This window comes from Globicephala melas, chromosome 9, assembly GCF_963455315.2.
Source record: "Globicephala melas chromosome 9, mGloMel1.2, whole genome shotgun sequence".
NCBI lineage: Eukaryota > Metazoa > Chordata > Mammalia > Artiodactyla > Delphinidae > Globicephala > Globicephala melas.
Window position 1 is genome coordinate 88,664,085 of NC_083322.1, and position 13,688 is coordinate 88,677,772.

Here is a 13,688-nt window from a genome sequence, read left to right on the forward strand (position 1 = left end):
TTGCTGATTGTTGAATAAAGTTATAGAACTGCCTTCACATCTTAATCTTCCTTTTCTAGTTGCAGCTAAAGTCTTATATATCTTTAAGCAGTTCCCAACTACAGGATCATTTGGAGAGCATTTCCTAAGTACTATGCTTGGGTCCCTTCTCCCCAGTCCCTGCAGTTTTTGAATATTTGGACAGGGTCTAGGCAGGTGTTCTAAGGTGGTTTTGAAGTGCAACCTGGATTGAGAATGACTATTTAGGTAGTTGGCACATTGTGGGTATAATGCTAATGTTTTTAAATGCAGGTTTTGTTGATTCTAAGATACACATTTTTCCAGAAACTGGCATGTAGAACTTAATGGACATTTTTCACATTTTAACAAACTAAAATGATACACTTGATAGTCTTAGATTTAATGAAGTATGTACAGTTCCTTTTCAGCTCACTTATTTGTAGTGGCCCCATGAGGTGTTTTTAGTCCTGGTTTATGTGGAGCTAAAGCTCAAGGGTAACCTTTTTTAAAGGTTACTAACAAAATCTGCTTATTTCAACCTGAAAGCAAGGTGTTGCAGCGATTATGTCTCATTAGTGTTTATACCACTGACGTGAATTAAATGCCATAAAGCAGTCCCCTTTTGAAGCCCTACTGATGACGGTAGTGGGGTTGGGGGCCACCTGGAGTGTAATGTACACTGTGAACATGGTGGGTGGGGGAGCATCTCCAGGTTATCCATTCCCTGGCACAGTCCAGACCTTAGACACTGAAACAGACCAAATCAATACAAAAATTCCTTATTAAAAAAATCTGGAGACCAAAAAAAAAATGTCCATAAGATGGTCTTAGTCTGAATGCACCAACCAAAATGTGGCATGGTTTAAAGCACTGATGGAGTATAGAGAAAAAGAATCCATTTCGCCTTGATACAAGGGATGTCCTCATTCAAGAGGTCCAAGTGTTGCAAAGAAGGATCAGTAATTCTAAGATTTGAATATCATCTACATAGTCATAAGAACATAAACCATTTTTTGGTTTTCAATTTTTAGAATCAAACTTTTCACAATTTTCAAAGGACTCAATTGCAGGGAAGAATAAAAATGTTAATAGCAATGCCAAAATAAAAGTACAAAGCTGATAGTAGGTGGAAAAGAAAAAATGCACAAAGGATAAGGGAGACATTCATCTTACAATGTAGGAAGTGAAAATTGATAAAACAAGCAAAAGAGACAAGTATCTAGTTTAAAATTACATAATGTGATGGTTAATTTTATGTTTCAACTTGGCTGGGCCACAGAGTGCCCAGATATTTGGTTAAACATTATTTCCAGTATGTCTGTGATGATGTTTCTGGGTAAGATTAACGTTTTTTTTGTTTTGTTTTGTTTTTTTGCGGTACATGGGCCTCTCACCGTTATGGCCTCTCCCGTTGCAGAGCACAGACTCCGGACGTGCAGGCTCAGTGGCCATGGCTCACGGGCCCAGCCGCTCCGCGGCATGTGAGATCTTCCCGGACCGGGGCACGAACCGCGTCTCCTGCATCAGCAGGTGGACTCTCAACCACTGCGCCACCAGGGAAACCCAAGATTAACATTTGAATCAGTAGACTGAGTAAAGCAGATTGCCCTCCCAAATGTCAGAGGCAATCTAAACTGTTGAAGGCTTGAGCAGACTAAAAGACTGAGTAAGAAAGAATTCACTCTCTCTGCCTGACTGTCTTCAAGGTACTGGTCTTCTCCTGCCTTCAGACTGAGACTTGAAATGGAACTTAAACCATCAGCTCTCCTGCTTCTCAGGCCTTCAGACTCAGACCAGAACTATACCATTGGTTTTCCTGGGTCTGGACTTCTCAGCTTTCATAATCATGTGAGCCAGTTCCTACTGATACTGTTCCTTTGTAGAACCCTGACTAATACACTTATAAACTTCATCCATTATGCCTTTTTGCCCTCAGATCTGGTTTCTGCATTTCTCCTACAAACTACATTTCCTAGGGTCTTTGCCAGCTGGCTTCCAGAGTGGTTTGACCAATAGTAGCTTGACTGCAGAAAGGAAGGGAGGTATAAGCCCAGATTCTATCTCCTTTCTGGGCAGCCCCTTCTCCTGTGATCCCCGCTCCTACTAGGCACAGTTCTGTGTTTCTCTAGCCCTGGCATAGAAACACTTTCTGATGATACTTATTCCTGGTCATCATCATTTTTTTGGCTCCTGGGATCTCCCATCACCTATGTAACTATTTAAAATACCTATAGTGAATAATTTTCTGGCTGGACCCTGACTGAAACAGTAATAAAGATAGGAATTCAGCAATGTAAGTATACTTGGAGGAGAGCAGAGAGAAGAAAGGTGGTATAAGGGAACTACATCTCATCTTCATATAGCAAGTCAGTAGATGGTACCTAAAATGATAAATCAATAAGCAGTGCTACAGTATATTATCTAGAATTATGAAGATAACAAACAAAAGAATAAAAACCTGAAACAGTTCAAACTGTTGCCTCAAACTATTGAGTCAGTAAAAGACCTGTGGTTGCCAAGGACTCAGGGGAGAAAGAGAGAGATGAATAGATGGAATATAGGGGATTTCATGGCAGTGAAACTACTTTATGACAATGGTGAATGCATGGCATTATATATTTGTAAAACTTATAAAACTATACAAAACAAAAAATAAACTCTAAGATAAACTATGGACTTCAGTAGAATCAATATTGGCTCATCAACTGTAACAAATGCACCACACTAATGCAAGATGTTAATAACAGGGGAAATTGTGTGTGTGTGTGTGTGTGTGTGTGTGTGTGTGTGTGTGTGTCGTGGCAGGGATGGGGAGGTACATGGAAACTCTCTGTACTTTCCAGTCAATTTTTCTGTAAACCTAAATCTGTTTTTAAAAATAAACTCCATCAGTGAAAAAAAAAAGAAGGGAGGGAGGGTAGGAGGGAGGGTGGAAGCTATCTAAAAGACATGAAGGAAACTTAAATACACATTTCAAACTGAAAGAAGGCAATCTGACAAAGCTATGTACTTTATTATTCCAATTATATGACATTCTGAAAAAGGCAAAACTATAGAAACAGTAAAAAAAAACCCCAAAAAAACAGTGGTTGCCAAGCATTGAGGGGGAGAGAGGAAGTGATGCCTAGGTGGAGCACAGTGCCTTTTTAGGGCAGTGAAACTATTCTGATACTGTAATGGTGGATCCATGACATTATGCATTTGTCAAAACATATGAAATTGTGCAACAGAAAAAGTGAACCCTAGTGTTAGTTAATAATAAAATGTCAGTAATGGCTCATCCAGTCCTAGCCACAGCAATAAGACAAGAAAAAGAAATAGAAGGACCCCAAATTGGAAAGAAAGAAGTAAAACTATCACTGTTTGCAGATGACATAATACTATACTTAGAAAATCCTAAAGACAACACCAGTAAACTACTAGAGCTCATCAATGAATTTGGCAAAGTTGCAGGATACAAAATTAATATACAGAAATCTGTTGCATTTCTATATACTAACAACAAACTATCAGAAAGAGAAATTAAGAAAACAATCCCATTTACAATCGCATCAAGAAGAATAAAATACCTAGGAAAAAATCTAATTAAGGAGGCAAAACACCTGTACTCAGAAAACTATAAGACATTGATTAAAGAAACTGAAGATGGCACAGATGGAAAGCTCTACTGTGTTCAAGGATTGGAAGGATTAAAATTGTTAAAATGACCATACTACCCAAAGCAATCTACAGGTTCAAAGAAACCCCTATCAAAATACCAATGGCATTTTTCACAGAACTAGAATAAATAATTCTAAAGTTTGTATGGAAACACAAAAGACTCTGAATAGTCAAAACAATCTGGAGAAAGAAGAACAAAGCTGGAGGTATCGTGCTCTCTGATTGCAAATGATAATACAATGCTACAGTAATCAAATGGTATGGTATTGGCGAAAAAAAAAAAAAAAAAAAAAAACCCTGACACATAGATCTATGGAACAAAATGGAGAGCCCAGAAATGTACCCACACTTAAATGGGCAATTCATCTATGACAAAGGAGGCAAGAAAATACAATGAGGGAAAGGCAGCTTCTTTAATAAATGTCACTGGGAAAACTGGACAGCTACATGAAAAGAATCAAACTGGACTGGTTTCTCACACCATATACAAAAATAAATTCAAATAGTTTAAAGACTTAAATGTAAGACCTGAAACCATAAAATTTATAGAAGATAACAGAGGTAGTATGCTCTTTGACATCAGTCTTAGTAATATTTTTTTGGATATGTCTCCTCAGGCAAGGGCAACAAAAGCTAAAAAACAAATGGGACTACATCAAACTAAAAACTTTTGCACAGTGAAAAACTATCAACAAAATGAAAAGGCCACTTACTGAATGGGAGAAGCTATTTGCAAACAATACATCCAATAAGGGGTTAATATACAAAATATGTAAAGAACTCATGCAACTCAACATTAAAAAAAAAAAAACAATTAAAAAATGGGCAGAGAACCTAGACATTTTTCCAAAAACACAGAGATGGCCAACAGGAACATGAAAAGATGCTCAACATGACTCATCATCAGGGAAATACAAATCAAAACCACAATGAGCTATCACCTCACACCTGTCAGAATGGCTATTATCAAAAAGACAACAAATAACAAGTGTTGGCAATGATGTGGAGAAAAGGTGTACTCTTGGTGGGAATGTAAGTTGGTGCAGCTGCTATGGAAAACAATATGGATATTCTCAAAAAATTAAATACAGAACTACCACATGATCCAGCAATTCTACTCTTGACTATCCAAAGAAAACAAAAACACTAATTAGAAAAGATACATGCACCCCTATGTTCATTGTTGCATTATTTACAATACCCAAGATATGGAAGTAGCCTGTGTCCATCAATAGATGAATAAAGTAAGTGGGGTATATATATATATACATATATATATGTATATATATGTACATAGACATACAATGGAATATTACTCAGCTATGAAAAAGAATTAATTCTCTCCATTTGCGACAACACACCCTAGAGGATATATGCTAAGTGAAATAAGTTAAACAGAAAGACAAATACAATTTCACTTATCTCTGAAATCTAAAAAATAGAACAAATGAACAAATATAACAATATAGAAAGAGACTTACAGATACAGAGAACAAACAAGTGGTTGCCAGAGGGGAGGGGGGTGGGTGGAAGGGAGAAATAGGTGAGGGAGATTAAGAGGTACAAACTTCCAGTTGTAAAATGAATTAGTCACAGGTATGAAATGTACAGTGTGGGGAATAGAGTCAATAATTATATAATATCTTTGTATGGTGACAGATGGCAATTAGATTTATCATGGTGATCATTTTGAAATATATAGAAATATTGAATCACTGTGTGTAATAGGAACTAACATAGTGTTGTAGGTCAATTATACTTCAAAAACAAACAAACTCATAGCAAAAGAGATCAGATTTGTGGTTACCAGACGGGGGGGTGGAGGGAGGGGGAATTGGATAAAGGCAGTCAAAAGGTACCAACGTCTAGTTATGGTATTACTAGGGATGTAATGTACACTGTGATAAATATAATTAACACTGCTATACGTTATATATGAAAGTTATTAATGGAATAAATCCTAAGCGTTCTCATCACAAGGAAAAAATAATTTTTTCTATTCTTTTAATTTTGTATCTCTATGAGATGATGAATGTTCACTAAAGTTACTGTGATAATCATTTCATGATGTATGTAAGTCAAATCATTTTGCTATACATCTTAAGCTTATACAGTGCTATATGTCAATTACATCTCAATAGAACTGGCAGAAAAAAATTAATTAAAAAATTTTTAATTAAAAATTGGTTCATCCATCAATTATAATAAATGTACTCATATTAATGCAAGATATTAATAACTGTAGAAACTTGGGGGGGGAATCTGTACTTTCTATGGAATTTCCCTGTAAACCTAAAACTGCCCTAAAAAAATAGCCTATTTAAAAAAAAAACCCTAACTTTTAAAAAAAATGTAGGGAAGGGGTGTTTGTGGGTGAGGCGGGGCTTATTATTGTTAGCCCTCACGTGCTTTTTAAGGTGTTTTTTTTTTAACTGTGTATAAATTATTTGGATTAAAATATTTTTAATTTTTTTAAAAATCTGTTTACCCACCAGGAAATGAAAAAGACCAAAGCTACCAAGTGTTGGCAAGGATATGAAGTATCCAGAACACTACTATGAAAGTTCATGTAAATTGGTATATCCACTTTAGAAAACTGGCAGCGTCCAACGAAGCTGATAATTTGCATAGCATGTGACCCAGCAAATTCACTCCTAGACAAATATTCCAAAAAAACAAAAATTTCACCACAGGACATGTTTGTTCTCTATGTGCACTGAAGCTTTATGCATAATTGCCCTAAACTGAAATCTACCTAAATGCCCATCAAGAGTTGCAGAAACATTGTAGAATATTCACACAATGGAATTCCATACACCACCGAGAAAAAATGACTTATAACAACATGTAATAATATGAAGGAATCTCACAGATAATTTTGAGTGAAAGAAGCTAGGCATGTGACACTTAATTCCATTTATATAAAGTCCAAAAAGAGGCAAAATTATCTATGCTGTAAGAAGTCAAAATAAAGATTATCTTGGAGGAGAGATGGGGAGTGATTGAAAGGGGCATAAGGGAGTCCTCTGCGGGTACTGGCCAGATTCTGTTTTTTCAATCTGTGTGCTAGTTCCACGAGTATATTGAATTTATGAAACTGTATCAAGCTGTGCTTATAATACTTTTAATATGTGTACTTTTTAGTATGTGTATTATGCATCAATAATTTATTTTTAACCTGAGAGTTTTGACCCCTAAGCCACACTTTTTTTCTATACTCTCGCCACTAAATATTTAAACACAGAATATGTACTTGAAAAAATTCCGTGTATATATATATATATATATATATATATATATATATATATACACACACACATACATTTTACAGTTAATTTCAGTACTTGGAAGAATCTCAGTGTAACATTTCTATGAATACTTTCAGAAGCAGAAGAAGTCCAATTTTGAGTCCAACAGAATATTTATTCAAACTTGCTGGGCTAGCCATAGTGTTTGCTGTTGTTATGATTGTTACCTTCCAGTTGGTTTCTGGATATGCTTATCATGTTACAGATCATGGTTTAGGGTGACATTTACCAAGACAAGTGAGCATTGACAGCGAGAAGTCATCGCTCTTGTGAAATCAAATCGGCAATCAGGCTCCATTTTGAGCTTCTTACTACGGGATAACTTCCATCTAATGAAATTCTTTTGTGTCAGCTTTAGATACTGAAACCTCAGCTTGCTCACCAAGTTAGAATATGCTCTGTTATTCTTTGTGCTAAGAGGAATCAGAACTAAACTACAGGCTTTAGACCCAAAATCTGAAAATAAGTGTGTCACTGCTTCATAGATGAGGATTGTTTTACTTTTAGTAATAATTTTCTGCTGTTCAAACATAACTATCATACTCATTTGTTTCCTTGAACACCGGAAGTACAAACTTCACAGAAATTAATTCTAATTTAGTCTGTACATGCAAATTAATATGGTTCTCAAGCAGCCCTTCCTGAACTTACACCAAGGGAAAACTTAGTGTGGAAATTTGGCAAGTTATGGGATCAACAATAGTAATCTATTACTTTTATAAATTCTCAGATAGTTTAAAACATGTAACAGTACATTTTAAATATCCTTCAGAGATACCACGATGATAAAAGAAGACCCCCAAATTTTAAGAAAGCCTAAAACTCCAACAGTAAAAACTTTTTAAAATCAACTTACTCCAACCTCCTGCCGGTTTGTCAACAGGCTAAAAACATTTCGAGATTTCTCTGTCTTCGATTTAATTCACCCACGAATTACCATCTCTTAATTCGTCTTTTAGCTTTCCCAGACCACACTCTATTCTCAGGATGCTAAATTCCCAGAGGACCCCACTCTCAGCATTTCTACTCTCAGCACACAGGCCTCCAATTAATAGCATTTATTAAGTATTTTCTATGTGTCTACCATTTACATCCCCTTTAGCCCTTTCAATAGCCCCATCACTTCTTTTACTAACCATATTTGATACTTGAGGGAGCTAAAGCACAGACAGTTTACATAACTTACCTCAAGTTCTAATGCTTATAAGTGGTGAAACCTTAATTCCATTCCAGGCACTGGGATTCAGTTATTACACTATGCTGCCTCTAATTATTGATAGGAACTTCAGGCCACATAGTAGTACTATGAATCCTGCCCTTGCTAATACTCCACTCCTACCTTCCAGACTGTAATGAAAATTCTGGCTTTACTCATTCTGTGGAACAGACCTTACTTCTGCTACTCACATGAAGCATTTGGACTTTCTTTCCTAGCATGAAAGAATGTGAGCGTTAGACTTTTTATCACCACCACAGGAGGACATGGGGCTAGGGCTCAAAACTGAATTTTGATGCATTTTTAAAGTCCTTTTTGCTGGCAAACTTGGTAATGACTTGGGATTGGCCATGAAGTACTATTCTAGAGACTCACTAGATCATTCAAGAGTTGATGTCACATAGAGTCCCAAGACAGCACAAGACACAGATCTCAAGTTCACAAAAAAAAAAAAGTCAAAATTGATCCCACTGTTAATTATGATGTTTTCCAACTCACATGCAAACATAAAATCCCATTTCAAAAACTTTCAACATCATTAGAAAAACCAGTCACTGTGTATTCTCTAAAATTTATTTACAGTTAATAAGTTAAAAAGCAAAGTACAACCAGATTGTAAATCTTAATCATATGCACATCAAATTGTCCGTGGAAACAATTCGGTTCCATTACAAACAATTGCCTTCTACTGCACTTAAGACGTAACAGTCTATCAGAAAATGATTCAAAACACACCAATAAAGTATTATAATAAAGTAAATATTATGTATATACGTCCACTAAAAACCACCAATTTAAAGAGTGCTGTGGCAGCCCTTAAAACCAAAAGCTTTCAGTTCAAAATTGCTGATTTTTTTTGTATTCAAATATTTTTAATGTTTCTTTATTGAAGAGTTTTCAGAAAAATAGTACTATCATTTGCACGTAGCAAATCAGTAAGTGTCAGCCACCAGCTTAGTTACACGTGTCCAACGGGGTACTCGAACTTCAACAAAATAAATACACGCCACAACAGCAACACTTTGCACTATCAACAACGGAGCTTGCCCTCAACGATCATGACATTCCTGGTTTCTGGAAGGGAAAATAAGTTGCTGGTTGACAGGAAGGAGGATAAAAAATGACATCAGGAATCCCCAAAGGTTAGCGGAGATGCCAGTCACCACATTTAGGCACTCTAAAGTTAAAAATGAAATAAAAGCATAGCAAGGTGATCAACTTCCTCCTAGCTTCCCCCTCTACTTGCGCCATATGAGATATAAGATAATCTTATAAGAGAATGAATAAAATCATGAGTTTTCTTTTAAAAAACTATATACAAGCTAAGCTACAGACTTAGAGGACAGGAAATGGATTCCTCACCATAAAGGCCACCTTGCCAAGTTCCTCTTCACATTCTGCCCAATGTACCCATAGAATACTTTCACTTTCCTGTTAATATACTAACCAACTATATTAGTTGTTTCTTCACGTTTTAAAAGATGTAACATAGGCTTTGCTAAAGAACAGCTGGCAGAAATAAAGATTTTTCGACATCTTATTTCACAAACTAGAAATGGCATGATTTTTAAATAGACCAGATAAATAACATATTGAATTCAAGATGGACAATCAGATCCTAACTGAAATCAGACAGCCCAGATAATCCAAAGAAGCATTTTTGCTAGTTCAAGTGCACTAAAGTAACAAGGCATGAGGAAAAAATGTTAAGAAACTCAGTTAAAATAAATGCATGGTGTCAAATGGTTGTTTCAGTTTTGAACTGAGCAGAGTTATCCTCCCAGCTAAGTCTAATTTCAAAATCCTCTGGGAAACTATCTAGATAAACTGTACGTTAAAATTACATTCTAATATGGCCACTGAATTTATTTTTTAATTATTATAAAACTATATACAATAGTGAGTGGTACCAATACATATTTTTTCCTCAGGGGCTAGTTAGCTAAAAAATTTTAACAATTTGGGGGTGGGAGGGGAAACCCTATGTATCTGAAATACAACTGGCAATAAGCTAATAACCAAAAGAATATATATAAGCTTCCTATCACACAAATAAAATTTAACACTCTCCATCAACTAAGTGATGATTCACTTTTATTTACTCATGTGACAGTGTTTGTAACAACGCATTATTATTAAGTAGTGAATAAAAATATGAGGCATACTGGGAAACTGGCATCAAGTCGTAGATATATATATATATAATTTTCTTTTTTCTACAAAACAAGAACACTGAAATTAAAGTCACAAAACTCCTACTTACGGACTATTAAACTTGAAAAACTCAATCCAGAAAGCTATGCCATTTGAATTCTAAGAACACAAGAGTCAAAACTTCAACTCTTATTATTCTCCTACGAAGCTGCCAAGCAGAGATAAACCTTAATATTGAGGATTTCATATGTCGACTTCCAGCCAGTATGAATCGTTCCATGGCAGAATACTTAAATTTGAAAAACAGTGGTACAAAAACACCACTTGACCCTTTAGATATTGCAGTAAAGTCTGGCTGTGGCACCACCGGCTAAAAACCATTAAGTCTTGCTGCCACCAATGACCAAAGGCACTTGGATAATCAAGAATTCCACACCGGGCCGTATGATATAAATGCTATCATAAAAGTGTAAAAGAAGGGTCAGTACTCTGTGTGACTCGCCTGTTCGATTCCTGTGGTCTTCAGCTGTCAACAAAGACCGGTAACTGCAAACATAATTATGAATGGAATTAAGATAAAAAAGGAAACTCATGGAGCAAAAGAAACAACTCATTGTCATGATGTATATAAAAGTGATGGATATTAGTTTGGACATTTCTTGCTATCCAACAACAAAAAGTAAAGAAAGACCTATTTTGCCCAAAGTAACTTCAACCGGTTACATGATACCAAGAAATGTCCCCACCCCCTCGAAATCACTAATAGTTCTGAGAATTCTAATGGGTATTCTGTTTATCATTTTAATCACAAGGTTTACACACATTTATTTCTCCTATGTGATTCCCAATTTAAAATAGGTTATCCTTGAACTATACCTGGATTTGTATGTTAGACTAGTACAAGGAGACCAAATCACTTCCAATAGGATTCCATCCATCTCTTTAACCAACACCAGTTCTTTATAACTCTTTTTTTCTTTATCACAAGCCATGTGGTTTCAATGCACTTTAATTTTTATTTAATCAAAAAGAATTTAACAACTAAACTTTTCCTAAACAGAACTTTATATGAGTTTCAACCATTTTCTTTAGGAGCTCAGCAAATATAAACATTAAATCTCAATATAAAATCTTTAGAAACACCTCAAAAATGTTTAACAGTTGTAGTTTGCATCTCTTTGTTTGCAATCACTGAGCCCATGGAATTCACAGCATACAAATCCTTGCACTACTAACAGTCATAAGCTTGAATCTCTTAGAAAAATATCCTTGGTCAAAGCTTTGGAATCCGGTTAAAATTAGGAAACGAGTGGGATTCAGAATACCCTGAGCACAAACGGGTGCAACAGCACAAAACAGGTTCGATCTTTCGTCCAGAAAGAGGGGTGGCAGTCGAAAAGGAAAACGGGGGTAGGGGTAGAGGAGCGGGGTGAAAAGCAAGTAGATTCTGGCGTTATTACACAAGCATGAAACCAAATTCCTTTGGAAAAAATAACGACTTCTTCGGAGGACTTCTAGACCAGTGAGGTAGAGTCCAAAGGGAGAAAACGGATCTGCCCCTCCAGTCCTGGAGACGTCTCAGTCCGGGGTACGGAAGCAAAGGGCCCTCCCCCACGGGTCCGGCGGCCTCCTCCTCCGCAGCCCCGAGCCGGGAAGGGGCGGAGGGCGCACCTGCCCCGGAGTCCCAGACGGCGGCGCCGCCGCGAGTCCGGGGCGCCGGGCCGGGAACACCAGCCGGTGAGTTCTTCGCCCGTAAAGTGCACGAGGGGACGGGGTCCAGGCCGGATCTGTAAACACTCGACTGACACTTGTCCATCCCTCCGGGCGGAAGCTCCGTCGCCGGCTGGGAGGGCGACGCGGTCCGCGTCTCACGCCCGAGGCACCGGGAAGCGGCGGAGCCTCACCACGGGTTCCAGGTTCACTTGCAGGACTTGGTGCGCCTTACGCCGCGCCGCCGCCAGGCTGCGCTCGCCCCACACGTCGTCGCCGACGCGGATGGTGGGGAAGGTGGTCAGCGTCGGGGTGGCCGCCCTCCAGATCTCCTCCAGGGTGCGGCCCCCGAAGCAGGGCTCGGGCGCCGCGGGCTTGGCGGGGCAGCTCTCCCCGGGGTCCGCCGGCGGCGGCGGCGGGGGCTTCCTCCGGCGGGCGGCGGGCGCCCGGGTTCCGCGGCGCCTCCTCCTGGCCGCCGCGCTCGAGGTCGGCCTGCGCGTCGGGCCGCGGGCGGCAAGGGGTCCCGGGGGGTCGGGGACCAGGGCCCGGCAGGAAGAGTAGCCGTAGACGTCCTTGCTGCGCAGGATATGCGGGGAGAACTGGTGCTTGAGGCTGCAGAGGAAGCTCCAGAGCTCCGCATCCGAGCTCATGAACTCCGTGCTGCGTGGCATGAACAGCTTGAAGGCGTCGCCCAGCGCCTTGGTGCTGTCGGCCAGCGAGAGTTGCGACCGCGAGTACACCACCTTCTCCTCCCGCGCCTCCAGCGCGGCCCCTCCTCCCGCCCTAAAGCCGACGCCCCGGGCGGCCGCGGCCCGGGCGGCCGGGGACCGGCGCCGCCGCCTCTTCACGCTGCGCCGCATCGGAGGCCGCTCGGGGCCGCTCGCGCTCGCCGGGTCCCGCCGCCGCCGTCCCCGCCCGCCTTCGGCTCCGCGGCAGCAGCAGCTGCTGGCGCCTCCCGCCCGGCGCGTCTCTAGCTACTTTTCTCGCCTCCGCCGCCGCCGCCCCTCCCCCTCCGAGGGCGGAGGACGCGGGTGAAGATCCTGCAGACCGGTACAAGATGGCGGCCGGCGCCCACCCCTGGGCTTTGTCATTGGACGGCGCCTCGCCCCCCTGGTTTCTCTTTCTTCTCCTCTCTTGCCTCCTTTCGCCCTCTGCCTTTCTTTAAATGTGCCCGCCTCAGGCCCCTCCCACCGCAGCCCCGACTCCACCCATTGGGTGCTCTCAGAAGAGGGGCGGGGACTAATGGGGGAGAGGCCAGTTCCTGGTAGATGGTGCTGGGGTGGGTGATGGTGGTGGCCCTTGAACGCGAGTCAACAGTTAGGTGGGTATATGGGGAGGGTGCCTTGTCTACAGTAAGGGGTGGACATCAGCTCCACCTTGGGGAGAGTCACTCTCGGAGTGAGTGGGTGTGCATTTGAAGACTGAGCTTGGAGGTCTACCAGTCTGAATAACAAAGAGAGACGTGCCCAAAGGCTGTGGTTTGTATCACAGAAGGGGAATTTGGGTCTAAGTCCAGGGGGAATGGGCCTTTCACCATTCCCTTCTAAACCTTCAGAGGCCTCTTTTGCATCTTCATCCAACTCTTCCCGCTTTTGACCCCAATCCATGTCAAACAACACTAGTAATCCAGAATCATTCAG

General features: G+C 40.2%; 1 protein-coding gene across 1 annotated transcript; it reads right to left on the minus strand.

The window, feature by feature from the left end:
• Window positions 1-8,750: 8,750 nt before the first annotated feature.
• Window positions 8,751-13,184, minus strand: CCDC71L (coiled-coil domain containing 71 like). The gene has a single exon (XM_030834394.2). The coding sequence runs from the start codon at window positions 12,906-12,908 to the stop codon at window positions 12,207-12,209; it is 702 nt and encodes a 233-aa protein (XP_030690254.2). The 5' UTR covers window positions 12,909-13,184; the 3' UTR covers window positions 8,751-12,206.
• Window positions 13,185-13,688: the final 504 nt, after the last annotated feature.